The sequence below is a fragment of the Melopsittacus undulatus genome, chromosome 5 (assembly GCF_012275295.1).
Source record: "Melopsittacus undulatus isolate bMelUnd1 chromosome 5, bMelUnd1.mat.Z, whole genome shotgun sequence".
Classification (NCBI taxonomy): domain Eukaryota; kingdom Metazoa; phylum Chordata; class Aves; order Psittaciformes; family Psittaculidae; genus Melopsittacus; species Melopsittacus undulatus.
This window is the reverse complement of record NC_047531.1, coordinates 26480447-26507914: the sequence shown is the minus strand read 5'-3', so window position 1 is coordinate 26507914 and position 27468 is coordinate 26480447. Positions and strand designations below refer to the sequence as shown.

The 27468-nt window shown below is 40.4% G+C and overlaps 1 protein-coding gene across 1 annotated transcript in view; it reads left to right on the top strand.

Moving 5' to 3' along the window:
- GRAMD4 (GRAM domain containing 4) overlaps window positions 1-27468 on the top strand; it is a 78712-nt gene that overhangs the window by 41412 nt on the left and 9832 nt on the right. Inside the window, exons 4-14 of the mRNA XM_034062831.1 lie at window positions 7937-8057; window positions 14560-14621; window positions 16497-16629; window positions 17099-17124; window positions 18738-18829; window positions 20373-20464; window positions 21445-21493; window positions 23537-23608; window positions 24953-24996; window positions 25097-25206; window positions 26432-26586. Coding sequence (XP_033918722.1) covers window positions 7937-8057; window positions 14560-14621; window positions 16497-16629; window positions 17099-17124; window positions 18738-18829; window positions 20373-20464; window positions 21445-21493; window positions 23537-23608; window positions 24953-24996; window positions 25097-25206; window positions 26432-26586 — 956 coding nt within the window. The remainder of the gene's footprint in view (window positions 1-7936; window positions 8058-14559; window positions 14622-16496; window positions 16630-17098; window positions 17125-18737; window positions 18830-20372; window positions 20465-21444; window positions 21494-23536; window positions 23609-24952; window positions 24997-25096; window positions 25207-26431; window positions 26587-27468) is intronic.

Here is a 27468-nt window from a genome sequence, read left to right as displayed (position 1 = left end):
GTAACAGCAGCTAATAGTAAACAAACCAGGTGACTGTTAGAGAAGGTTAGTCATAAACTGGTAAATTGAAGAAAGGCTGCTTGAGGATGAATAGCTTTAGGAGGAAATAAAGGCCTCCCCCACAAGGGTTTTGCATTCCATTCTGTATGGCAGGAGTCTCGAGGGGTTTACAAAACTGTTGGGTTTAGTTATGATTTTTATACCAGTACTGCACAAGAAGTTGGGATTGTGCTTCTTTCCCATTGAAATTTCTGCTCCCACACTTTCCGTTCTCGTATGTCTTTTTAAACTGTGTGACTAACTTCACAATGGTATCAATGACTGATGATTCTTTGTAAGAAGAACGATCCAGCAGAATACAGAGCTCATGGAAGCAGAGCTCTAGGAAACTATACATGGTCCTTGAGCAGATCTGGAATGCTAGAAAGTGGTAAACCTTAGAGGTGAACTGTGTGGTGGTGGTTGTGACCAGCAAAAGACCTGTATTACAGAGTTCTGTTCTGTACAGAAATGTCAATACCTCCTTGAACAGTCACAGTAATTGTATGTAGTAAATTGACTGTGAAGCTGAGTCAGGGTCTAATTACCAACTGTCTCAATACCCTTGGTGTGCTCTCTCCTGACATGAGGGTCAGACACTTGCTGCAGGAGCAGAGCTAGGGGATGGCAGAGGAACAGACTCACTGCATCGGTGTTGCTGTCTTCTTACTGACCTGGTAGCCTTTGTCAACTTTGGCTCAGAAATCATGAAGCAGAATAAAGAGCTGATTTGTGTAGCAGGTGAAGACCCTACTGAGAGATTAAGTAGTTGTTGTGTTTATATGAGGTAACCAGATACCAGCTGTGGAACTAACAGGGTCCCTGGGAGATCTGCACACATCCCTTGAGCAGGTGGAGTTCCTCTGATGAGGACTGTGGCTTGTGTATAATGACTGGTGGAACCTTCTTGAACATTTTCCTTGGGTACCCAGAGATGCTCCAGTAAGAAAAGCTGAACCCAGGCTATTGCTGAGAGCTGCCTGTTCACCAGAGGTGTCTGTTCAGAGATGCTTTTGCTTGCTTTATACTAGTATTTTTTTTAAAGTTTTTCTAGGTCTGACTTCTCAAAAACTACAGAAAAATTCTGAAGAAGTTTAGGAAAGGTTTTGTTTATACTCAGAGATGCTTACATGAATCACTATATGTACTGACTTCATGTTTATCCTTCCTGGACAAAAAGCCTCTCTTAATTTTCCTGGGGGCACTGTTGGAAAAGATAATTGTGAGGAGGCTAGAGCAACTGTGTGGGACTTAAAGCACAGACCAAGGATTCAGACCTCCATTTCTCATCTGCAAAGACTCTGCTCTGACTGGCGGAGGATGTGGGTTGTGCACTTGCTCACTCTCAACTTGACTTCCAAGTGTGCGAAGTTTCCAAGGCCAGGGGAGAGGGAAAGGATGTGACTAGAACACAGAACAGCAGCAGGCTGGAGTCCTGCACTGGTCTTTGCTGTGGGCTTTTGCCATCTGCCCTCATCACTGGACAAAGCATGTAAATGTTGGTGGCATGAATATGCCAGAATGCTGGAGGGCCCAGCCCAGGAGGATCACGTGCTGTCACACCTCCTTTTGTGGGACAGATTAACCGAAGCACAGCACTGCACTGACAGCTCCTCCACCAGCTTGACGCAGCCTATGCATTGTGTCACATAGGTGGGGCGTGCTCTTGCTTCTGCCTTTTCTGCATGCCCAGCTTGGCTTCATGAATTGCAGAGTGGGTGAGAAAGCTCAGGCAGGGCAGTGGTGGGCACTGCAATGCCCATTCCTTTTGTGTAACTGAGCTGGAGATTTTGGAAGCCCCATGTGGAACCTGCCCTTCCCTGCTCAGTTTAGTAGCACAAAAGCCTTGGCAGAGCCTGCTGCTATTCACAAGCCAGACGCTATTTCAGCATCTGTAGCCTGTTTCCCTTCTGCCAAAACCAGGGAGTGAAAACAGTTCCTTCAATAATGACAAAATTTTTGCAACTCCCTTCGTTTCAGATGGATTCTGCAACTCTTATGGCATTTTTAGGCTCTGAAATCTCTGAAACTTTATAAAGCAGCAGTAACTTTATAGAGCAGCAGTACTTTTCATAACTTTTAAGCTGGCAGAAGTGTATCTAGCAATAGAAAACTACCCACTTGATGTTCTGAGAAGAGAATCTGTCTCAGTAAGCTATTGATTTTTAAGATATTTCACATATCAACAATTTAAAATCCTTCTGTAATGAAGAGGAAGTGATCCTGTGTCTAACACAGTAAAGCCCAACTGAAAATACTGTGTAAAGTTACTAATTGGGTGTTAGCATAACTATTTTGTACGTACCATAATAATGACATTTTAATTCTTTCTAACCTCACCCTCTTCCTGCTGGAAGAGGGACTAGAACAGCTTGCACAGAGGAAGATGACCTTGTCAAATATGATGTGCTTTGTAACAGTCTTCGTCATTGCATGAAATACAAGAGCATTTCACATGAGACTCTGCTGTCAAGGTGGGGACAGTAGTACCAGGGGAATGCTAATTGCACTGAGAAGGCAGGATGATGGTTCAGACTCAGCTTTCCCTCTATTGCTTCTGTATCAGAGTTGGTTTGTTATCAAAACAGTGGTTCAAAGGACATAAGCCATAGGAAAGTAGGGTCAGAGATTAGAAGAACAGCAGGTAACAAATAGTACACAATTAAGCTGTATCTAGTTATAGCTGTGTATTGTGAACTTGTCTCCAGAGGAGTATATGAATTACTAAATAACTGTGGAAAAAAACAAGTTGGGAATTTCTGTTGTGGGTCCTTCCTTCATCACTCCCTGTTGGTCAGACAGTGCTTTTTGTACGTCTCTGGACATGGACTAATGGTGGAGCTGTCCCATGTCCTTCACAGCACTGCCATTTGCTGGTGGTGCTTGAGGTAAAGATTAAAGCTCTCCAGTGTCTTCGATGATGAAAATAGACAATGTTTTCAGATTCCCAATGTCTTATTCTTAATGTCAACATTGGTTTATATGGGACAAAGTTAAAATATTAGCTTTCTGTAGGAGTTTGGAGTCTGGCAAGGGTAGAAGTTACCTGCCTGGCAGAGAAAAATCCCAGTGTCTGGCTCTGTCAGCGTGGTGGGTGAGATCCAGTTTGATGGTGTGTGGCTGGGATTTAGTGTGTTTAGTACCAATTAAACAACATACTTGAACTCTGGTAATGTTCAAAGGGTTGTAAGGAGATTTGCCATAATTAACATAGACGTAGAAGAGTTATTTCTGTCTTGTTAAGTACTGGTGTTTCCCCATGTAGACATGACAACGCGCATGTTTGCTTTTTGGCATTTCTAGTTTTTAACTTGGTCTCCTTAGATTCAGCACTGAAGTGGTTTAGTGTCTAGAAACAGTGTTTTGCAGTCTCTAGCTATGCTCTGAAGGAAATTTTTTGTCACTTTGTCACAGAGAGGGGATTTTGCAGCATACCTGTAGGCCTACAAAGGAATGCTATTATATAAAACAGCTACTAGGAGACTCCCTAATCCACCTCCAATCCCTGCATTAAGGGAAACATCCGCTTTACTTCACATGCAGTATTGAATTATAAATCCAATCTGCTGTCATGTCTTCCCAACCTCATGTATTGTCTTTCTTTTTAAATACTACTCAGGTTCTGTTCTGTCTCACCTGAACAAATACTTTGGTATTTAAAAGCTTTTTATCAAAACATTTCTTACAAGCTTGTGTGTTCTGAGGAGCAAACTGAAAAGTTTCAGTTGCTATAGTGGCTGATGCCGCATCGCTGTGCAAAGGAATGCTTGGTAGCTTGCTTTTAGCAGTTACATGGTAGCAGCTAAACTTCTTGAAATGTTAAATCTTTAAATGGTTAAATCCTTACAGTTCAGGTGTGACAGTTATGTTACACCTAATAGAGGAGAAAATGCTGTAGAAAAACTGAAACGAATACTGGTTTTTGGTAAGCTGTGGGATGCATTGCTGATGATGGTGTTACCTATGAGGTCAGTTCTCCTAGGGTTTACAGTGCCATCGATAACAGGCAGATTAATGTAGTTGAAACACTCTTGTTGCTTTGTGTCACTGACTTCTGAAGTTTATTTTAAGAAGTGCAATAGCATCCAGGTGTTTTCCCGCTTCTCTACACAAGTTGACTCTACTAGAGAGATTTTAGAGCATTTTTTGCAGGGTCACAACTCCTGTCATGACCTAAAGGCTTACCAGCCTGCAGGTATGCAGAGATTGTGACTCTGGGTTAATAGGATTCTGTCATACACAAGGACACGGAGGGTTTTTTACTCTAAATTTTTCCACTTTATTACAGATTGCTGCAAATGCCACAAAAACCACCACTAACAATTGTATCTATGATGGATAAAGTGAATATATATGAGTGGAAAATAAAAATATATGTCTGTGCATGAAGCTGCTAGAAATTATTGACAGCTGTTAATAGTATGTCAACAACCAAGTACGTAGTATTACAGGTTGCTACAAGCTTATCTTTAGTGAAGTAAACTTACCAATAATATAGCAGCAGATGTAACTGTGATAAATTACTTATATGCACATATGCATATGTTTACAATAAGATCAGTGTCAAGCTTACTGGATGTATCTCAGAACGGGACAAACCATCCCAAAAATGGGAGGACAAACCAAACCCTCCCCAGTGAGGGTCCAAAATCTCTTAGGAAGTTTGTGCAGAGTTCAGCCAGCTTAGGAAAGGATAAGTACATGCATCACAGGAAATTCTCTGAGAAAGAAGCTTCATTTTGGATAAAAATGAAGTCATTTTTAGATCATTGAGGATTAAGGAGCTGTAGGACATCACCACTTCAGCAGCCAGTAGATGCTGTTAACTGTTTTCTGTTCTTTCAGACCAATTTTCATTTTTCCAGACTGTTTTCCTATTGTTGTAGATAGCACAGCCAGTGGCAGTCACCAGTTTTTACTTTCTGAGTATGTTTTCTCCTTTTTCCAGACTATTTTTCAGCTTTTCAGTTGATAAGTTGCTGTTAAAGTTCCTTGGGTTTGTGCTTATCAGTGGTATCTCAGCATGCCTCCAGTTTCTAGGTATCCAGCTGTGTGCTGCACATCTCACGGATGCTTCTGGTTCCCAGACCTAATTGCCAGGCTGGCAAGGATTTTCTCTGTCAGTATTTCAGCAGACATTTTCTTCTGTTAGTAGTTTTCCCCTTCTAACCAGGTCTCCTTTATGTCTGCTCACACCAGCTGCATGTCCAGTTAAGGCATGTACCGAGCCTCACAACATTTTACTGTTTCTTGCCCAGCAGGAGACAGGGAGCTGTGATTGATATGCCTGGGAGGGAAATGATGGAAATCTTGGAGCTGAAGCTTGACCTTTTATGTTTTACCTTTCTGTGTGTGTGTGGAGGAGGGAGGATGTTTGAATTTGGACTGTTTTAAGAAGAAATCCAAGAGCGCTCTATTCTCATTGTCAAGGAAGATACTCATCTGTAAAGCACAGTAGATAGATACCATGGTGAAATGTTCGTATGGGTTCTTCTCAGGGGTTCATGACCTCTGCTCTTTGTGGCCAACATCACTTGTTCTGCAGAAGGGCCCCTCAGGGCTGGAGAAATATCCTCTGGAAATTCAGTTCAGCTTGGTGAAACTGTAGATTATTTCGAGGAAGAGAGCAAGGGAGCAGGGAAAAACTCCCACCCCTCCATGGTTTCTGTTGCTTGGCAAACTTCAGGTATTTAACCAAACCCTGAGGTTTTACAGTGCCAGAACACACTGCTGCCAGAGTAGAAACAAACACTGCCTTAAAGAGTTGGAGGGGCTGGAGCAGTTGTAGTTGAGTGGATTTGAATGCTGTCATGTCTGTGAGAGCTAGGAAATGCTATGAAATGTGAAGCTGTAACAATCCTTAATGATGGGGTGGTGTGGTTTTTGTTTTGATTTATAGGAATTCTGCCTCATTCATTGTGAACCCTTTAGCTCTGCCTCTTTCCATAAAGAATCTCTGGACTGCTTGTCCTAGTGGACAAGTTTCTGGGGGTTTTATTTTGTTTTTTTGTAGAACAAGATGTAGCGCAATCAGAGCAACTGGAATTAAGGAATCTGGAAGATCTGAGTAAACTTTCAGGGGCATTGAGGTTAATTTATACTACTTGTGGTTTTCTTATGTACACACAGTGCATAGTCACTTCCTCATAAAAGTATAAAGAGTGCTTAATGGAGAATTTTTTCCATTAATGGCCTTGAGAAGATAACATCTCTTCAAGCTTTGGAACTTTCTGTGGTATCTTCATATTGCACAACCGCCAGTGCATTTGAAGTGCAACAGATGTTTTCCCTCAGCTGTGTGCATTTTCTTGTTCCGGAACAAGGCGAGCCCTTGGAACTAGGGTAAGCTACTTATAAAAGTAGTTTTCTTGTTGGATTAAAAATGCCTTGTGGACACGTAATTAGGAACAGCTCCATATATAGGTATGCCCTTATGTTCATATCTTTCCACTTATTTACAGGAGAGACAAACCTGCTGCAACAGTGAAAGTTCCCTACCCTACATTTGGGAATAACTTTTAGGTTCAGTTTCAGGAGGATAGCTTGGGTTTCTGAGCTCCAGCTCTTCTTTCTAGCAGAGAGGAGATGACAGCACTACTTTCTGTCTGGTGGAGTTCAGCCTATACCCTCATAGTGGAAACTGTGATGTTGTCCCATCACTTCATGCATCTTTTTCCCATCTCTCCTAATTCTGTGCTTTAAACCTCTTAGTGCTGCAGGAATACAGACGATCTACAACTCCTGACATGCACAGTGGATAAAATGATCAGAGATACTGCACAAGGGCCTCCTGCAGAGCAGGGAGAGTTTATCAGCTCCTCTAGGGCTTCAGACCTTCTCGCAATGCATATGATTGGAGCGGGAGAGGCTCAGATATCAAAATCAACTGATTGTCAAAGATTTACAAGGCAGTATGTGAAAAGAAACAGAAGAGGTTGCTGGAGGATATAACATAATACACGAACCTTGTAAAATGGTGTAAAGCCTAAACCCCTGTGTCTGTGGTGATACTGGAATTAGCGAGTATTTTCTGTTCTGGTTTGCTGTAAGCTTGGAATACACTTGCTGTTCTAGTATTTAGTATTGAGATTGAGCTTAAAAACCAGCCCAGAGACCAAAATGTAGAGCAATGTTTTTGTTTAAAGAAAAAAAGAGTCACAATCTTTTTATCTTGTCTCTTGTCTGCCTGTCTGGGAAAAGTAATCAGTGATGGTGACCCCATTGTAGCTCTAGAGTAAAATAAAATGAACAAGGATATCATGACAAAGAAGCAAGGCTAATTAGCCACAAAAAGCCTCATACATAGTTAAGACTAACTTCTTATGAAAAAAAAATTGTGTGAGCATGTATGTGTATGCATGTGTATATGTGTGTATGTATGTATATTACATACTTACATAAAAATACAGGGGTTCCAGAAATTGATGGGTAGGGGGTTATATGGCATCTTATAACTATGTGAATATATGGTTTGGTTTTTTCCTACCCATAGACACTGGAAAGAAAACAGATACTCTTTTTTTCCTTAGTATGACCACAGGATTTAGCAGTAGTGTTCCTGCCAGTTGTTTCTTTGGGGAATGAAGGGCATGTCACCCTGTGTTTAGATAAAAGGTAGCTTTTACTCAAGGGCTTATTTTTGATATATTGCGTATTGAAAGGCAAACTTCAAAGTTGTTTTTCTCTTTGCTTAACAGTTGTAACTAAACATTTGGTACATGGTACAGCTGTGGTTTTTATGAAGTCCTTTTTAGCCCTGGAATACTTGTTTTTCTGGTGAACATATTTGATACAGCACAGATAAAAGCCCCCACCTAAGCTGTCACAATTAGATTTTAATTTTCTTACAGAAATACTGCAGGGTAATGAAATCTTTTTCTTCCCCTTTAATTAACAGAGGAAGAGCTCAGGAAGCTGAGAGAAGAAACAAACGCTGAAATGTTAAGGCAGGAGCTAGAAAAGGAACGGCAGAGGAGATTAGAACTAGAACAAAAAGTCAATGAAGTACTTAAAGCAAGGTAAGAGAAATGTATGAAGCAAGGTAAGAGAAATATCTTCACTATACAGCTGAAAGACACTCGAGATATCTGACTGTTTCTGAGGGTTTCTGATGAAAGCACCTGTTTCCAGTCTAGGCTCTCTTAAAAATAAATGAGTAGCTCACACAGGGAGAATCTGTCCATGTTTTTCTGTAGAAGTACATCTCACACATCCGTGTACCCGAGTTACTTCACCATGCGTACTGCCATAAATACAGAAGTGTTCTGTCACTCTTGTAGTGGGGATATTCTTCATTTCACCTTTTCTGATGTCTTCTGTTTGCGATCTCACCTACCTGGAGCTATCAGCATGCACTGTGTGCTACTGCATGCCATTGCTTATGCTTTTGCTTTTCAAACCTGTGTCATCTCCAGACTACCCAGGCCCTGTTAGTCCTGTTCTAGCAGCAGCAAGAACATCCCAGTACCACAGCCCAACCCTAGAAGTGTGGGAGTGACTGAGTCTGAGTCTTCCTTGCCAATGCAGTGACAAATGGAAACATGCCTCCCCAAACCCCAAAGGCCTTTCAGCCTTGAGGACACCCAACTTGATGATGCAGAGCATAACATTTGAAGTTCTCTCCTTAGTTTGCCTAGCTTCATGGGCTTTAGATCTTAAGACCATAGCAGCTGCTTAATGGCCTTGTTGGTCTTACACCACTTGCATACATAGCTGCCTGTGTTATCTTCCTCAGCAGTAGCTGAGATTAGTTGGCTGAGCAGTAAGATCTGTGGTTCACTATCAGCTGCTGTCATCAGGAGATAGTGCAGACTGAGTTGGTAATCGCATATGATAAGCACTGCCAGTTACTTAGATGTGACAAGCAAGAGCAAACAGGCAAAACTTCCTGCTTAGATATGAGGTATCCCAGTACCATACAAACTCTTCGTAGCCTGCTGCTTCCTTCTGTGCTCATCCTCAGTTAGAAATGCCTTTCTGGTCAGACCAGCAGTCTGTGTTCACTGGTATTCTGTAGCAATTGAAATAGGAACTAGTTACAGGAAATGTGAGCTTAGTTGCTTTCTGTGTTCTGTTTACCTCCTACTGCTATAGAATCATAGAATTGTTTAGGTTGGGAAAGACCTTTACAAACATTGAGTCCAACCATTAACCAAAACTGCCAAGTCCATCACTAACCGTGTCCCTAAGTGCCACACTACATGTCTTTTAAACACCTTCAGGGATGGCAACTCAACCACTTCCCCGGGCAGCCTGTTGCAGTGCTTGACACCCCTTTCTGTGAAGAAATTTTCCATAATATTTAATCTAAACCTCCTCTGGTGCAACTTGAAGTCATTTCTTCTTGTCCGGTTGCTTGTTACCTGGGGGAAGAGACCAACATCCAACTAGGCTCCTATAGGAGCCATAAAGTCTCCCTCGAGCTTCCTTTTCTTCAGGCCAAACAACCGCAGTTCCCCTAGTCGCTCCTTATAAACATCCACAACACTGTACTTAGAGGTGTCAGAAAGTACATTTCTGCCTTTACACTTCAACGTCTGTTTGCACACCTCCTATCCGTGAATTTACTTAACCTCCTCTTGAAAGTGCTGGAGCTATCTGGTAGCTATGGAGGCAATGTTTTAGAAGCCCACCCTTCACTCTAGTGCAGCAATTTATTTTCTTTCTTTCTAACAGATTTCTCAGTGGTTTCAAGAAGTACCTCACAGTTACAGAATTACAAGATTTGGTTCAGCATTCAGCTTGTTTACCACCCTTAGTCGGTTTTTAACTCTTCCCCTCTCCAGACTGAAGAGTTTCAGCTTCTCCAATGTCTCCTGATAGAGTACGCCATCCCTTTCATCAGTTCAGTTGCCATTCTTTGACTGTTTTGTCTTAAGATGAAGAAGCTGAGTTTGTTCAATATTCAGTGTGGGTTTACAAGGCTTTAGACAGGAGTTAAATTAGGTCTTCCTTCTTACCGTCAGTACTAGTGCAGTGGGATTTTTTTAGCTAATGTTTCACATTGATGTTTTCCCAAAATCAGTAGTTTCCTGCAAGGTCAGTCTGTGTGCAGGCTTCACCTGAGCTGCCACATTGCATGGTTAGAAGGGTCTCTGCAGTGTTCTCTTGTTCCCAAGCCAGCCCCATGACTGTGCACTGGGAAGGTGATCTGGACTGCTCTCATCTAGGATTGGGGTTTTTTTTGGCATTTTTGGCATTTGACATTTTACAGTTACTCTTACAGCTGAGACGTGGGAGTGCATCTTTACTGCCTATGCTGGTTGACTTGGCTGTATGAACACATAACTTCCATTTTGTTTCTAAACTGGTGTTGCCTAGTTGAGTGGGCTGCTGGGGACAGTGGTAGAGGACAAACTTGTCCCCATCCCCAAGCTGAGAGTATCAGCTAGCTTGATATCAGCAGTACAGAGCAATGAGTATTGTTTTCTGCTGTTGGTAGATAAAACTGCCGTTTCATGGTCGCTTTTTGTCTGTGACTTGCTGCCTTGAAGAAGTTGCTTGAGATGCAAATTCCACATGCTTTAGCACTGGCAAAGAGCTAAAGGCTTTTTTCCAGGAGCAGGTATGCTTGGGCTCTAGATCACCTACAGAGAAGGGTGAGAATGATCCCATCATTTCTGGCATCCTGGAGAAGGATGAGGGAGCCGTCTTCCTCTGCAGGGAGGTACCCATCATTTTGCCCTGTGTCAGAGTAATGAGGATGGCCCAGGGTCTAATATGGCTCTCTGCACCTTGTGAGTTATATGTGTTTTACAGAGAAAAGTTTGAAGGTCTTAGTTTATCAGTGTTGGTGTCAATATCTGTGCCTTGTTGGACTGTGGACAACAGCAAATCTTTAGCAGGCATGCCACTGCTAAATTAAGGTGGGATGACTTTTCCACATCAGTGCTGTGTTCCCATTTAGATATCCTAAGGGTTACGCTAGCCCTGTTAGATTGGGTATTGCACTTGGGGATTACAGCCAATTATCCCCTTTCGCAAGTCTTTTTCTAAGTAGTCTTACTAATATTCCAGCCTTTTGGGGGCAGGCAAGTATATGTAAGGTGACAACACAAATAAGACTTTGAAAAATTTCCAGTTTCTACCCAGGTTGTCTGTGGTTTCCCTTTAACTTATGCTTCATTGTGTGAAATTCTTCCCTGCTTTATATCTCTTTGCACTTCACTGTAGGCATTCAGAAATACTTCTGTTAGGACATGCAGGCAAAGTATTTGCTTACACAGTCAAATATAATCGGCCGAATTTACACCTGATGGAAACTTCATTTTATTAAGCAAAGTAACAACAGAAAATAGTCTCTGCTTATGTCAACAAAACCAAATTCACCCTGCTTTTCAATTAGGTGAGTTTTCATATGATCTTTAAATAGATATGTATATAACATGTTTGCATGTACTCTTCTGCTTACGGAAGTGAACTGGGGAACACCAAACCATGCTGTGGTGTAAGAAGAAAGAATTATTTTAATAGTTGTGGTATTCAGAAGTATTTGTGAAGTTTATCAGTGTATGTAGCTGTATAAATACATGCTGCAAAGTGTTCAGCAAGGAGAAAATAATGAGCTAATAATCTGGAATTGTTAATTATTTTTTAGGGAAGTACATAGGCTTCTTTCATAGAGTTGTGCGCAGGGAGGAGAGGAAGAAGAGGGGTTTTAGTGTTTTTGTTTGTCATGGTGTTTACTGTCTGTATGTTAGAGCATTCAGAAACGCAATGGCTTCAGTTGGAGTTTTCCATAGACACGCTTCAGGACATCCCAGTATTTGTTAGGACAGCTGGAGCATATGACATTTTGCCAGTGGAACAACACATAAATGATTTGGAATAGCCTGTGTGAGCAATGCTTGTTTGTGTGGATCGTGGGCTGTTGCTGCCTTATTTTACAAATTATGAACAGGGAAGAAAAAACCCCAACAAAAAAGTTTTGCAACAACACCCACAGCTAGCTGTGACTTACGCAAACCTTGTGCTTAGCAGCTTTGTGAACTGCTTTTAAGGGGACCAAATGCAACCCAGATTCAGGAAAGTATTTGTCTTCTCTACTGTCTGAGGTTGCACTTACCTATTTTAATCAGCCTGTTCTTTTAAACAGGCACAGTCTCTAGTTGCATAAACACAACCTAGCCACAGGTTGGGGAATCTCTTGGCATTACCAATCACACTCTTTCTCTGGGTGGAAAGCGTGGTCCCAGAGGAAATAATGCAGCTTGGTTTATTTTGATGCAGGCTGCGATTAGGAAGCCTGCATAGGAACACAGCTTTTTCTATTGTTTTGGGGACCATCTGTGTTTTCCAGCCTTTTAACTGGCATCAAAAGTGGTTTGTAAACTGTAGGAAAGAGAATTCTTCCCCTCTGTCAGTGGTCTTGATGTACTGGCTGGCTCAACATGACCTGGTTTTGGGACTGAGCTTCCCAGTGGGTGCTCAAGCCTAGACTATGAATTCTGAGCTTCCTGGCCCAAATTTGTCTGAAATGGCTAATTATAACCTGGGTCACAGGTGCAGTAATGAGCTGTCATTAACCTGATGATTCATAAAGGTTAGGTTCTTCATGGGGAAGGAGTAACAGGCAGATGGCAAATAAGACATTGCCAAAAAAATGAAACAAAAAAGCACGAAGAGCCAAAGCCAAACCATCATGTGCTCCTGATGAAGCCCAGTGAGGCTGCTACCCACAACTCTTTATTGATGGGAAACATGGGGAGTAATGGTGCTGTGCTGCTTCTGAAAATATACCCCAGCATGTCAAAGGAAGATCCAGCCTGCAGGCTCTGATGACTGGTGGTGGTGGGATCCCATCTTGGCTCCATCACTGGAACCATTCAGGTGTGAGATTACCCCACTGCCTTTGCACTGCTGGAGTGGATTGAGTCACTGGCTACTGGATATGTGAACCTGCTTGTGAATAACTGCCTCCTCTCTACCTACATGTATCTTCAGCCTCAATGAAACACAGTGACAGATTGCTGATGAAAATGCCCACCTATGTGGTATAACCACCTGATGTGCTGGTAGAGGAAAACAAGGCACTGCTGTGTAATAGTTTGTGCAAATTTGATCGTGTTGATCGCTATCTGTCTTGAGAGAGTCAGAGCTGGAAATGGAGGAGATGCAAGGGTGTGGATGAAAGAGCAAGGAAAGGAGGAGGTTTTAGGTGAGGAACCCATGGTTTACATAGAAACTGGGGGAAAATGTCACAGAAACAAGTTAATATTTAGCTAGAAAACATAAACTGGTGTAATTTGAGATGGCTTTTGAAAAGAATTGCTGCAAATACAGAAGCTCTGTGGAAAAGTTCCAAAGAGGCGTGAAAACAAATGGCTTTAAAGCAGAAACTATTGAATTCAGCTTCTCCACACGGATAGATGTCCAGTTATAATTTATAAATTGGTAAATTATTTCTAACTGTTTCTTTTAGAAATGAGCGAAGATGTGGAAAGCTCATTAAATACGAGGAGTGCTTAGGAAGGGAGGTAATTAGTTCTGTAGTTTCTCCATCATACTTATTGATGTATGTTGGTGTCGAGATGGCACACATTAGCAATGGTCTTTTCTGTATGCAGATGGTATAACAAGATCTTTCCCTAATGTACTTTCAAGAGGAACAGCAGGAGAGAGAACTATATATCTGTCTATATTGATGCAGTCTGCCCAATACAGTGGGATCCCTCTTCTCACTCTCCATTTGCTGACCTGCATCCCGCTTGGTTCCCTTCCTGAGGAGTAAAAGATGAAGGGAACGTTTGAAAGCATCTGTATTGCCTGATAAATGAGTGATAATGAATTTGCCTGGTAAAACACTATTTCAAACTATTTCATCTTTTCAATCATACAACTCCCTGTCAAGTAGAGCCTGCTGCAGCTGGTCTTACGTTGTCAAAGCTGCTGCTTCATTAGAAAAATCTGTCTGTAGGATATCTATGTGGATGGCTGAAGACTTTTGGATTGAAGCCTGAAGTATTCTCGAGACAAGTCGGCAGTTGTAGGCCATGGATAGTGCAAATGTCATTTGAAGCTGTGCACATGGGCAGAATTTCAAAAGCATTTGGTTTCCAAAATGTTTCCTTCTAATGGATGAGAATATTTTTCTTGACTAATTTTGAAAGGTTTTAAATGATTTTGTTCTAGTACTGTGATTATCAGCTTGTGATACAGAATCACTTTTCCTTTATTACTGTGGGAAAAGTCAGGGCTCTGAAGAGTTTTCCTGGCAGGCATTGCTATAGAGGCCTGGGTAATGCAACAAACTTGATAATGAATTATTTAGAAGTTGTAAGATGAAATTGAGCTGTCAGTGACAGGAAATGCTTAAACCACACTTCTCCTTCCAGTGGATGGCATTGCCATGGATCTGAAGTGCAATGTGCCATGGATATTTTGAATCTTGGATTTATCTTGTCATGGTTGTATTATCTCAGCTATGGGTACCCTGGAGGTTCCAGTGCTCCCTTTACCTAACAGGTAAACCAAAATCATCTTCATCTATAGCACTTCACATTGTTTCTGTTTTTACTTCAGGACAGAAGAGGTGCCAGCAGCTCAGCAACCTGCAAAGCCACAGACACAAGCCAATGGAACAGGTAATCTTAGTCAGATCTCTACTAGCAGTTCGATTCATTTGGGGTTTTTTGCCCCTTTCATTTGATCCTTAGAAGATCAAACCTTGCTGAAAAATGTGCTGGGTCCTTAAGCAGGCTTCTGAAGAAGCCAGATGTGAAAGACCGTTTTAGTAGCTTCTTATCTCACTGTACGTGACTGTGCATTTACTTTTTGTACTTGACTTTGCACACCTGAGCAAGGACTTTATTCAATATTGTAAAGCCTTTAGGAATCTAATGAAACCTGTTGCCTGGTTTCATCACTCTTGCATGCCTTGCTGATCCTTCAGGTACCAGAAAATAGGTGTAATGCATAGAAAAAATGTTCTGTTTTGGTCTCAGCTGCAAAAGCTCTTTTATGCTATTAACTGTATTACTGCTTCCTACTTGTAAAAGACAAGACATTCTGGAAAAGGAGTAAGCTTAAGAGTTACTATTTTTTTGGACACCTATGCTGTCATCTACATTTTTAAGCTGCTGCTTGTTATGAATTCAATAATACAGTGATTTCTGAAACAACTGAGGCAACAGGTCTCAGTCTTTCAGTACACTTGAGCTTTCCTTCCCACACCTATTCATTGAGCTTTTAAATCTGCAGATTAACTTTGGAATTGCTCCTCCTGAATTCCCATAACATCAGTACTTTGTTATGTGAACTACAACCTGCCATTTTTTTCTGTCTCGTACGCTCAATTTCTTCCTTTGGAAGTATTAGCATTTGGGAAGCTACTTCACAGGTTTTTAGTTTCAGATTGAAGTGTTGTCTCAGCTGTAAACTCTCATTAAATTCCTTGGTATTATAGGTATCACTGCAATAGTTTGATTCTGTTTTCTGAGCACCAGTCCTTTTCCCCCACATGCATAAAAGCCTCATTTTGGCTGTTATAGTTGGCTGATTAATCTTCATGCCTCTGTTTAATCATGTCTTAAACTTACTGAGTTCTGTGCAAACTTTGATCCTTGAATAGTTGTGACCAATGTCCTCCTGACATTGCTGTATTGACTTACGTTGCCAAAGAATAGTCTCTCTGTTCCCTCTAGATAATGATTTTCTGAGTTACAGATCAAGTTTAAAGTTTTGTGCTCATTTGTGCTGCCTCTAAGGCCTTTACCCTTATATCCATATACTTATGTTATATTTTTCCACTGAAACTAACATACAGAAAGTGTGGATCAGTTCATTACTTTGCCATATAAGACTTTCCAGGCAGTATCATGACTGTATATTCCATATATAGCAAGTGGCATATACATTATCTAGAGATGCATATATATCTCTGTGTATATGCACATACACAATCTTTACAGCCTATAAATGGTAGGAAAGTGGTAATAAAAAAGTCTTTTACAGAATCTTGCTTAAGTTTCCACTTCCTTTTCCTGTCAAGTTCATGTGGCTGCAGGGTGGGTGCCCTGCTCTCTGCTCAGGAATGTTTTGCTTTACATTGCTTTCCTCAAGGTGACCCTTCAGCACAATAGGAGTGCTGACATTTATGTCAGTCTTTTGTTTATAGCAACCTCTTAACCAGAAACTGTTTTTACAGTTTTTGCTAAAAGTTCTCGTTTGTTGGATTAAGTAATCTCTGTACGTGTGGTAATGTGATGCCTCCATGTGCTGTGCTTAGAGCATTTGTGCTAAGTCCCATTTAATCTTATTTTACCAGTTTTGTGCAGGCAGGGTTCCTGTGCAATGGCAGAAGTAAATTGCACGGTGAGTTTCCATGCAGTGTTGGTGAAGGACAGGAAAGCTGTACAAAGTCTGCTTCCCACTAAAGCATGATGTGTGGAAACAGGGGCAAGCTTTGAATGAAGATGTCGTCTAGTATTATCCTGATACTTGGTGCTTCTTTCTTACAGATAAGCGTAGTCACACAGTCTGTTCGAGACTCCAGAAGTGGTTTTGTGACAAATTTGGGGAGTATGTTGAGGACTTCAGATTTCAGCCAGAAGAGAATACAGTGGAAACAGAAGAGCCTCTTAGTGTTAGAAGGTAAATCTTCAATGTGATTGCGAGAAATTATTGGCTTCTTTACAAGTGGCTTTTTTGACCTCTTTTTTTTTGTTTCACAACCCTGTATGTGGTTTGAATATGGCAATAAAACTGAAAGTTCAGAACCATTGCAGAAGGTTTGTGAATGCTTTGGCCACACTGTGGAATTTAAAGTTCATTTGCTGTCTGAAGTAGGGTAAGAGTTATATTATTTACCAGATTCTGTCTCATGACTCTCAAACTGTGGACAAAGCCTTAGTTAGACTGAAAAGCTTTCACATTTCAATTTTTGGTATGGTGCAAGATAGGCTGTTTCAGTTACTAAAACCACATTTCATAACAGGCAAGAATGAAACTTTATGCACAAACATCTAATTTATAACTATAAGCAGTATTTCAATATACCAAATATACACAACTGTGCACTACTTGCCTATTTAACGGGTTGCTTTTATCCATTGCTTTTCAGGTTGACTGAAAATATGAGAAGGTTAAGTAAGTACTTAGCAATATTTTATTTTCTGGAAGTAAAAATAGTTGTTAGTTATTTTAAAATACAGTGTTTTCAAATACTTCTGCCAATTCATGAGCAGAAATGATTCTGAAACCTGATACAGTGTTTGGAGTGCAAAGTAACTTAGAGGAGCAATGGTAGAAGCTTGCCTTTAATCTTGAATTACATAGGGTATCTCTGAACTAAAAATTGTAAGGTTAATTAAAATGTAACGAATGAGGATGGGGTATTTATCCAATGGCAAGAATATTAGTGTGCATATGCTTATGCCCTAGCTGGTTGTAGTTCACTTGCTAGTCTATGAGCTTATGCTTTCAAAGGTGAAGGACTGGGTGATGCATACCATGAATGTATCTTGCATTTCTGTCTCTTGGGTAGCTGATAAATTACTTTGGAAAGTGGAGGATGCAAGATGGCAGGTTAAACAAAGCAGTTAAGCCCTCCAGAAGTTCTGTTCAGCAAATAGTTACTAGCCTGAAAAAAAAAATCTATGTGGCTGATTTGTGCTGCAAATTGTTAAATTAATGTAGGGGGGAGGGTGAAGTTGAAATAAGGGTCTGTAATTTCCGTGTCAGATCAGTTTTGTTCTCTTTATTCTAATACTAGTATTCCTTCTGGTTTCATTTGGGATAGAATGTCTGACCTGTTTTCTGTGATGCACATGCATTGCCTTTATAATAGCAATAAATTCAACAGCTTTATAAAAAGCACTGTTAAGCTTAGCTTTGCGTGGTTCTTAACTTCCTCTAGATGAACTGCAAAATCTAGATCCCTGTTCTCCATGGGGGCCTGACACAACCACCCAGAGCTCTCAAGAACCTTATTGTCACCAGCAGTTTCCAAGTGTTGATTGGGATCTTCCCTGCAGATTCAGTTTAGGGTGGTGGAGCAGAGCAGGTGGAAGCAAGTCTTGAGTCTGTGACCTCTGCCAGTGGGCATGCCCCTTCCATTTACTTCATTTGCTGCTTTGGTTGTGCTGATGATGCTCAAGGAAATCTAGTCCTAGTTGTTTAATTACTTCCTATAGGAAGTGTATTGAGGGTAGCTGAATTTCAAGCCACACAAATTAGGACAGCAAGTCACAGGCTGTCTCGAGGAAAGCTTTTCAAAGCTGTGAGCTGTACTGCAAATGAGGGTGAGTGCTTCTGGATATCCTTGTGCAAGAGGAGTCATCACTCTTCTCAGCAGGGAAGGCAAAACCAGTGTATTCCAGCACAGAAAGCAAAGGTCTTCATGCAGCACTCCTCTCCTATTTTCATGTGTCCCCTAGCCAGTTTGCCCGAGTTGTAAAAGAGCTTAGAGGAACAGAGTATAGGAAGGACAGGTGGTTTTTAGGGAGCTGAGAAATAGCTCCTTTTTCTGTCACTGGCTGGTTTTGTGCATCTGTGTGTGGGAGTGACGCCTCTCTCATGCAGTGATGATGTGAGCAAAGGTTTCTTGGGTTTCATTTTTCTTAATTTGGATAAGCCTTTTTTTTCATTACATATCTTGACTATTCCGATTAATTTTCTAAGTTGTCTGTTTGTCATTTACAAGTGATTTAACCACTGCCAGCTAATTCTAACAGTTGTGGTTTTTCTCCGCTTCTGTTTAGAGAGAGGTGCCAAACCTGTTACTAATTTTGTGAAGAATCTTTCTGCCTTATCAGACTGGTATTCTATCTACACTTCTGCTATTGCCTTTATTGTAAGTTATCCTATTCCTCCAGGAGTAGTAAGAATTTCTTATATGTATCACTTACTGAAATTCATTGAAACTGCCATATCTGACTAGGGACTGTGCTACAGTTTCAAGGCAAATCAAGTAGTGTAATTTCATTCATGTACAAAATGCCAGCAGCTGTCATTTCAGCTATGTTTCAAAGACACTTAAATTGTGGATTCGGGGTTTATTGTAGCATAGTTTTGTAACTGTTAAAATAACTCAGAATCATCTGGGTGTTGTTCTCTCATTTCTTGTTTCCTGTCTCCCAGTCCTGTAATGTGATGGTTACTTCCGCCTTTGCCGAATCTCTTGCTGTCTAGGGCTGAAATGCTGATAGTGACTATGTTTGATAAGAAGCTGTCATTTTCCGTCAGTGCTCTTTGCCATTCATTAGGATCATACTAATGACAGACAAAATGCATTGACTGGAGGATCATTTAATGTGCAAACATCAGGTCTGTGAGCTAAGTTCAAGCATTCCCATGCTGCTTAAGGAGGTTTGTGGGCCACAGTGATGTAACTATTTAGTGGAGTTTAAATTTGTTTTTATTCTAACTGTTAATTAATGATCTAAATTATTTTGGTCATGGTGTATATGAAACATTTTGATACCAAAGAAATTACCAGTAGTTGTAGCTGAATGAACCTGCCTGGTGAAAATGGCACACACTTTTTTATTAAATGATCCCTCTGTGTAAGTTACAGACCCTTATTCAATGCTACTTTGCACAGTGCAGCTGAAGGAATATTGAGGAGGAGACCTCCCCCTCCTGGTGCCCTGTGTCTGTCCCTTCTCCTAATCTCCTGGGTTTTTTCACCTCTCCTGGCAAACCCATTCTTCAGATAGAAGCTGAAAGAAGGAACTTCAGCTGCTCTTTGGAAAGTTCTGGGATGTTGGAGCCAGGAGAATGCTTCACATCGGGGTTATCAGTAAAAACAGTCTTAGCAGGGAGGCTGTAGTCTCTGTATTTTCAGAAGCTGGGAAGGGAACAGAATGCCTTTTGAGGCACTTTGTGCTTGTCAGGTAAAGTGAAACTTATTTTCCTGCAGTCTTTCTAAGCTTGGTAAAAAGTTTGGAGTTTAATTGACCTGATATAACAGAGTGAGCATTTATCCTGTTGCCCTGTATGGGGCTAGCTGCTATAACCCTTCTTCTGTTCCATTGCTTCAGCTGCCATAGGTGAGGTTAGACTATGTTGTGGTTATGTAGCAGGCTCACAGACTTTAAGATTTACCTTTTATCCCTTATCGCTTCATGTATTTGTAGTGTTGGAAGTATTCAGGAATTCTCTCAAGCAGCTGAGAACTAGTTAAGTGTCATCTCTGGAGAGTTGGGTTTTGACTTTACACAAATGCAGTGCTGTTGTCCGTCATGGGGTGGCTAAAATGTATTAATTTTTGTGATTTGAATTGCGTGATTCTGAATGCAGCAGTCCACTGGGGAATGGTATTTCGTGCAACTCACTGTGCTCCAGTTTGTAATCTGTGTTTCTCTTCTTTTTTTTATTTGTTTCTTAATCTGCAGATTTACATGAATGCTGTATGGCATGGCTGGGCCATTCCTATGTTCTTATTTTTAGCAATTTTGAGGTTGTCCCTAAATTACCTCATAGCCAGGTATTTACTTAAGTACTGGATTATTGTCTGTAATGCTTTGCTTGAAAGATGTTTCATTGTTCTTCCATTGAGTTGTGAACCGTTAGCTTTTCTATTGTGAGTTCAGTCTAGCAAAGTAAAGTCAGACTCTAATATTCTTAATTTAATTGCTCAATTTCTGTAATTTTTGACTTTTATAAGGAATTATTTTTGTATCCTCTGACTTGGGTCATCATAAATGATGCTACATGTTCTCAAACAAATCCCTCAGCATGCTAAAGCTCTAAAACAACATTTTGCAGCATTCAGAGTTAGTTGGAGAATATCACCTAAATTATTGAAACTTGCTGCTTTTCCATGGAGAGAATTTTCACCTACGCCTAAAATAGCAGTTTTGCCTTTTTTAGTTGATCTTGGCCTACTTTATTCAAACCATCTTGCATTTGTAAGTTCAGTCTCTATTAAACATTAAGACTTTCTTTTAAAATGTATTCTTTCTGTACTGAGACAATCTTCTTAAAATGTTATTTAGGCTGATGCTGTTTTTCCCCATAATGAAGAGGACCTTAATGCGCATGTTTTGAATAACTTGCTGACTCCTTAACTGATACTTACACTATAACACACTATTCTCTGAAAATTGCTGGTAGCAAATAGGTCCTGAATAAGTTGATGTAGTTTTAGAAGAAACGAAAAAACATTAATAATTAATTACTGTCTGCACACCATTCACTTTTGTTGTAATACCCACAGGTGGTGATTCTGTATAGTGTCTACCTAGTTAATTCTTTAGCGTGTACACCTTTAAAGCTGTCTGTGGTTGGCCAGTTGTGCTTTGGTTATGTTGTTGGTTCTTCATTAATTTGGGGATTATTTCCTTATTTTTTTTAAGTCATAAGTACTTACTGCAGAAAACTACTTTTTAACTTCTTATGAATAATCCATGTTGGCAGGTGGAGGAGAAGTACTTGCTTTCTTTTAACTATTTCCATAACTTCTAGGGGTTGGAGAATACAGTGGAGCATTGTGCCTGAAATTTCTGAACCCATGGTAGGTATTTGATCAGCTTGTCCTATATGTCTCTGTTAAAAGATGCACCTTTAAAACCTTTCTCTGTGTTTATGTGGGTATCTATGAAAGGAAAGAGCAGGGTGCAAAGAAAGACATTGTATTCTTTTTCTTTCTCTTGCAATTTAGAAATCTTAACTAACAGCAACTCTTAGGTTTGGGTGTTTCACACTAAACTTGAAACACATTTCTGGAATCAGTGTTAATATGCCAGCCTGGGACAAGTTAGATCCTGTGGGATCTTCAAGAAACCTAGCATTCTCTTTTCTTTGTAACGTTTTGAAGTTAATGTTTGCATATACCCTACTTTAACCAGGAAGGGTTTTAAGTGCTAACCTAAGATGGAGCTCTTTAAATTTCAAACCTTTTGCTAAGACTTAGGCCTTGCTTCCAGGATAATTTTGTTACTCTAAAAAGGTAATAACTTCAATGAGTTCTAGATGTAGAGCTTCTAACAATAATGGTATTTCTGTACTAGTTTAATTGTAGAATCATAGAATCACTTAGCTTGGAAAAGACCTGTAAGATCAATCAAGTCCAACCCTTAACCTAACACTGTCAAGTCCATCACTAAACAATGTTGCTAAGTGGAACATCTACACACCTTTTAAATACCTTCAGGGATGGCAAATCACCCGCTTCCCTGGGCAGTTTCCAATGCCTGACAACCCTTTCTGTGAAGAAATTTTGCCTAAAATTCAATCTAAACTTCCCCTGGTGCAACTTGAAGCCACTTCCTCTTGTCTTGTCACTTGTTACTTGGAGAAGAGACTGACACACACCTTGCTACAATCTTATTTTAGGTAGTTGTAGAGAGGGATAGGGTCCCTTCTCTTCTCCAGACTAAACACCTTCAAGTTCCCTCAGCCATTCCTCATCACACTTGTGCTTCAGACCCTTCACCAGCTTTGTTGCCCTTCTCTGGACTTGCTCCAGCACCTCAATGTCTATCCTGTAGTGAGGGGCACAGAACTGAATGCAGAATTTGAGATGCGGCCTCACCAGTGCCCAGTGCAGGGGGATGATTACTGCCCTGGCCCTGCTGGTCACACTGGTGCTGATACAGGCCAGGATGCCCACTTGGGCACAAGCTGGTTCATGTTTATGTGGCTGTTGACCAGCACCCCCAGGTCCTTCTCACTGAGCAGCTTTCCAGTCACTCTTCCCCAATCCTGTTGTATTGCTGGGGATTGTTGAGGCTCAAATGCAGGACCCAGCACTTTGCCTTGTTGAACCTCATGCAACTGGCCTCGGCCCATTGATTCAGCTTGTCCAGATTCCCTCCCTAGACCCTTCCTATGCTCCAGCAGATCAACACTCCCATCCAACTTGGTGTCATCTGCAAACATACTGAGGGTGCACTGGATCCCCTCATCCAGATCACTGATACGGATATTAAACAGAACTTGTGACCATCCACTTCCATTCACCACCATGCTGGGCTTTGGCCATCCACCCAGCAAAAAATATAACTGTCCAAGCCATTAGCAGCCAGTTTCTCCTGGGGAATGCTGTGGGAAACAGTGTCAAAGGCTTCACTAAAGTCTAGGTAAACAACATCCACAGCCTTTCCTCATCTGCTAAGCAGGTCATCTTGTCACAGAAGATGAGGTTAGTCAAGCAGGACCTGCCTTTCATAAACCTGTGCTGACTGGGCCTGATCACCTTTTTGTCCTTGAGTGTGATGGAACTCAAGAGGATCCGTAGCCTTCTCTGGTCATGCTAATGGGCCTATAAGTCTGTGATCATAGACTGAGTGCCATTGTAATGGTGCTGTTTGAAAGTTTTACTGTGTCTCACAGCCTTCTATTAATATGTTTGTATGTACCATGGAGGAAAAGCATTGAGAACTAAAGATAACCAGCAATGAAAGACATAAACAGTAGATTTGAAACAAGGGAGACTGTTTAAAGTGAGAAGACTTATTGCCAAGAGTGTTGAGGGGTTTCTATTCATGAGGAGTTTTGTAAAATACCAGTTTCAGCTGAGCTTAAAATTAATGGATTTGTCTCTTTCTTGCCCAAGGAACCCCCAAAAGAGGACCTGACCGTGTCTGAAAAGTTTCAGCTTGTTCTAGATGTGGCTCAGAAGGCGCAGGTACTGTGCTGCTCTCGGACCTGCCCAACTGCTTCCCTAGAAATAAAGACGTTCATAGTCCAAGTGGTCAAAGGACATTGTTAGGCAGCATGTGAAAACTAACACTCAAAGAAGCAATACTTTTCTTGACTACAAGCAATAGAGACCTCAGAAAGATTCCTGGAGCTTCTAAAATGGCACAATGCTTCAGACAACTGATTGAGGTTCTGTGGTCACAACTCTGAGTGAGGTCTGGAGGGGAACTGAAGCAGCTTATTCTGACAGTGTTCCCCCTAATATATGTATATGAGTTTCTGGTAATGTAGATGAGGTGCAAATCTTACCAGTGTACTGGAGTGTGGATCCATATCCCAAATCTGCTAGTCACAAAACTGGTGTAGGACACCCTCTTCCTTCAAGATTTAGCTGAAGGCTGTTGTCTGTTTAGCTGTGTTAATTCAACACTTTGAACAGCATCTCTAATAGGCTGTTTTAAACTCCACCGCGCTCCCTGAGCCCTGAAATCTGCTTCTTGTGGGAGAGGATGAAAGGAGGTTTTCTTCTGGCTCCATCAGTTTGATGAGCTACCCTAGCAGCTGAGTGACCCCACCGTCTAGTTGAACTACAGCCTTATGCCATGTCTAACAAGGTGCTGCTGCTGAAAGTAGCTTAGCTTTCTCTTGCCCAACCGTGTGTGCTCATCTTCCTTCTGCTGGTGGCGATGCATGTGTTTATGCAAACATCTTTGGAAGTTTATTGGGAAGGTAAAATTTCCAGGTGCTCTGACAGCAAGGATCGGTCAGAGAAGATGTCTGAATAACACTTGTAATCCTCATCAGGAGTCAGTTTGCATCAAAAGTTGTTGGAATTACATGGAATCTAGTAACTCCAGGGGTGTATTATAAAAACCTGATAGCAGTGGGTCTCTAGAGAAGCTAACGGTTCAACATTTGATGAACTCAATAACCACTTCCTCAAATTTCAGTGCTCAAAGTGTGTGAAGAAACTTCGTATTGTGTTGCCTCATGACAAAATTTCTTAACTCTGAGACAGACAGCTTAATATAAAATATTTGCAGTGACATAAACACTTTGCAGTCATGACAATGGGGTCAGATAGCTTCTTCTGAAAATCCATCTTGAGTTACAGAACAAAGTATTAAGTGAGACTGAAGTCATTGTGTATGGCTTTTCTATTCTGTATTTATTTAATTGTGAAGTATATAAATGGCTAAAAATTAGGTTAAAAATCACCTTTGGGAATTGCTTATTACCAACAGAGTAAGATAATTGTTGGTTTCTATTATGTAGACAAAAAAACCCCAAGATAATGCAGGACTTTGTTTTAATTCTCTTGCTTATGCAGAACCTTTTTGGCAAGATGGCAGACATACTGGAAAAAATCAAAAAGTAAGTTATCTGACATGAGTCTTTTTTATCCTCTTACAGCAAGACTTGACCAATGTCTGAAACATTAGTAATAAAATTGTGTTTCTTTTTTTGTTTTCAGCTTGTTCATGTGGGTCCAGCCAGAAATAACACAGAAACTCTACATTACTCTATGGGCAGCTTTTATTGCATCCTGCTTTTTGCCCTACAGGATTATTGGGCTTGCAATGGGTAAGCACAATAAATAATTGACCTGCTACAGTCCAGACTTAGTGCGTTAAAACTTACCATGATCTTTAGAGGGAGAATTTTAGAGTTTAAGAAAGAAAACCTTACATTAATAAATAATGCAGTGTTTGAAAGTATTTTCCTTGTGCTTGGCATTCTTTGTCATGTGCATTTTGAAAACCATCTCAGTACATATAGCATAATAGAAAAAGACTGGATAATGCATTTGCTGCTTGAAGAGGGGAAGTTCACGATGAGTTGTTAGCAGAGCTCTTCAGTCTGTCAGCTATAAGACTTCTGGGAAGTCCGATATTTTGGGGATTTTTTTCACTCCTATATCCTTGCAAATGAAATATGTGAGACTACATAGAAGGTACAAAGATGACAGGGTTGGCTGAAAAAAAAAGAAAGACTTGATGGGACTAGTTGTAGCATTTTGCTACAACTGACAAAAATGAACAGATTACTGAGGGTGAAGTTACGTGGACTTAGTCTCAACTGGGAACTGGGAAAAGAGGGTTTTCACTGCAGCGTGACAGTGTCTGTTTTCTAAGGTATATAAAGCATGTCCTGTGAACTAAGAATTTTCATTTTTTCCCCTTAATGATATAATTAAATGACTATTACTTTTCATGGCATTGAACTTCAAATTGTATTAGCTTGAGCATAAATGTAGGTCTGCTTGACATGGCAATTGAATTAGATATGTGAAGTATTATTATTTTACTCTGACTCTTAGAAGGAAACCTGAATTGCATTCAGCAAAGCTTTGAGAGAGAGTATTTCAAGCCCTTTTTAATCTGACAGAATGCAAGGAAATAACTTGCATAATAAAATAAGAGTCTATACAGGACTGGAAGATGGAGTTTAATGTAGTACATGAGAGCCCTCTGTTGCTATTTAAATTCTTTCAAGGAGCAGAGATGGATGCTCTGGTGTGTTTTCTGTTTTGGAAATATACAGTGGTTTTGGAGGGTTTCTGGTAATAAGGAATGTGTGTTTCAATTATTTTGAAGTTCTTCTGTGTAATAAGAATCTGACTAAGTGTCTTAAATAACTGAGGATTAGAAGAAGAATTGAAATATTAAAGAGAATGGTTTAGCACTATGAATGAAGATACAGAACTTTGTTTCTCTCATGGACTTACTAAAACATGATGAAAACAGTGATGTTCTTAATGCCCCTTCAACATGTGTACTGAAGGGACTTTTTTTTGTTTGTTTTTTAGGACTCTATGCTGGAATCAAGTTTTTCCTCATTGATTTTATCTTCAAACGATGCCCTAGACTAAGAGCTAAGTATGATACTCCTTATATCATCTGGACAAGTCTCCCAACAGATCCTCAGCTCAAAGATAGATCAAATGCTACAGTATCAAGACGGGTAAGGGTAATAAGTCTTTCTGTCCCTCAGTTCCCAATAACTGAAAAATCAGATTCCTTTTCCCCAGTGACTAGATCACATTAAAGGGAAGGCTAATTAAATCCCAGCAGTCAATGTTAGTTCTATTTTTTATTGTTTTCAAGATCCACAGATTATAACCTGGATTCTATTTCTTGTATGAAAGGAATATATTCTCAAAGTGTATATATAAATATATATATAGTGGAAATTGTATCAAGCTGAACACACAAATACACCACCATCCATAATAATATCGATTTCTGTAACATACATTCTATGTGATTTTACTGTTAAAATTTGGTCTTTCTGTATTCCTCTTCTTTGTTCTCAGAGCTTTTTCAGTGGAAATCCAGCTACTCGTGTAGATGGAAGAACAGTTAGGTAAAAAAAAATAGATTAAAAAGGCTTGACTGTAATATGTGGCTTACTAATGGGGGAAGTGTTAAAAGAGGTAATAAAGTAGTTTACAGATTTAGGCATTATGTCTTGGGGTTATTTCTATTAGGTGACCTTTTAGCATAGTGGTAGTAAATGACTTTTTGCCGTGTTGGTACTCCAACAGTGAATTTTTCTTTTGTTCAAATCTCATGGTTACATCAAAGTGTTGTTTTGTGCATCTTTGTAAATCGTTTTGGGAGCTGACATGGTAACTGAAAAGCAAATCATGCTTTTCCATATCCCTGAATTTGTCAATGTTTGTTAGTTTAGAAATAAAAATAGTTGTAGTAAAACTTTGGTCTAATCCCATTTTAGCATTTCCTTAATGCCTATAATCACATTATCTAATTACATTCATGGGATATCTGAGTACTGTCATAAGCTCCCTGACTGAAATGTGCAGCGCTTAGCAATAATTCAGTC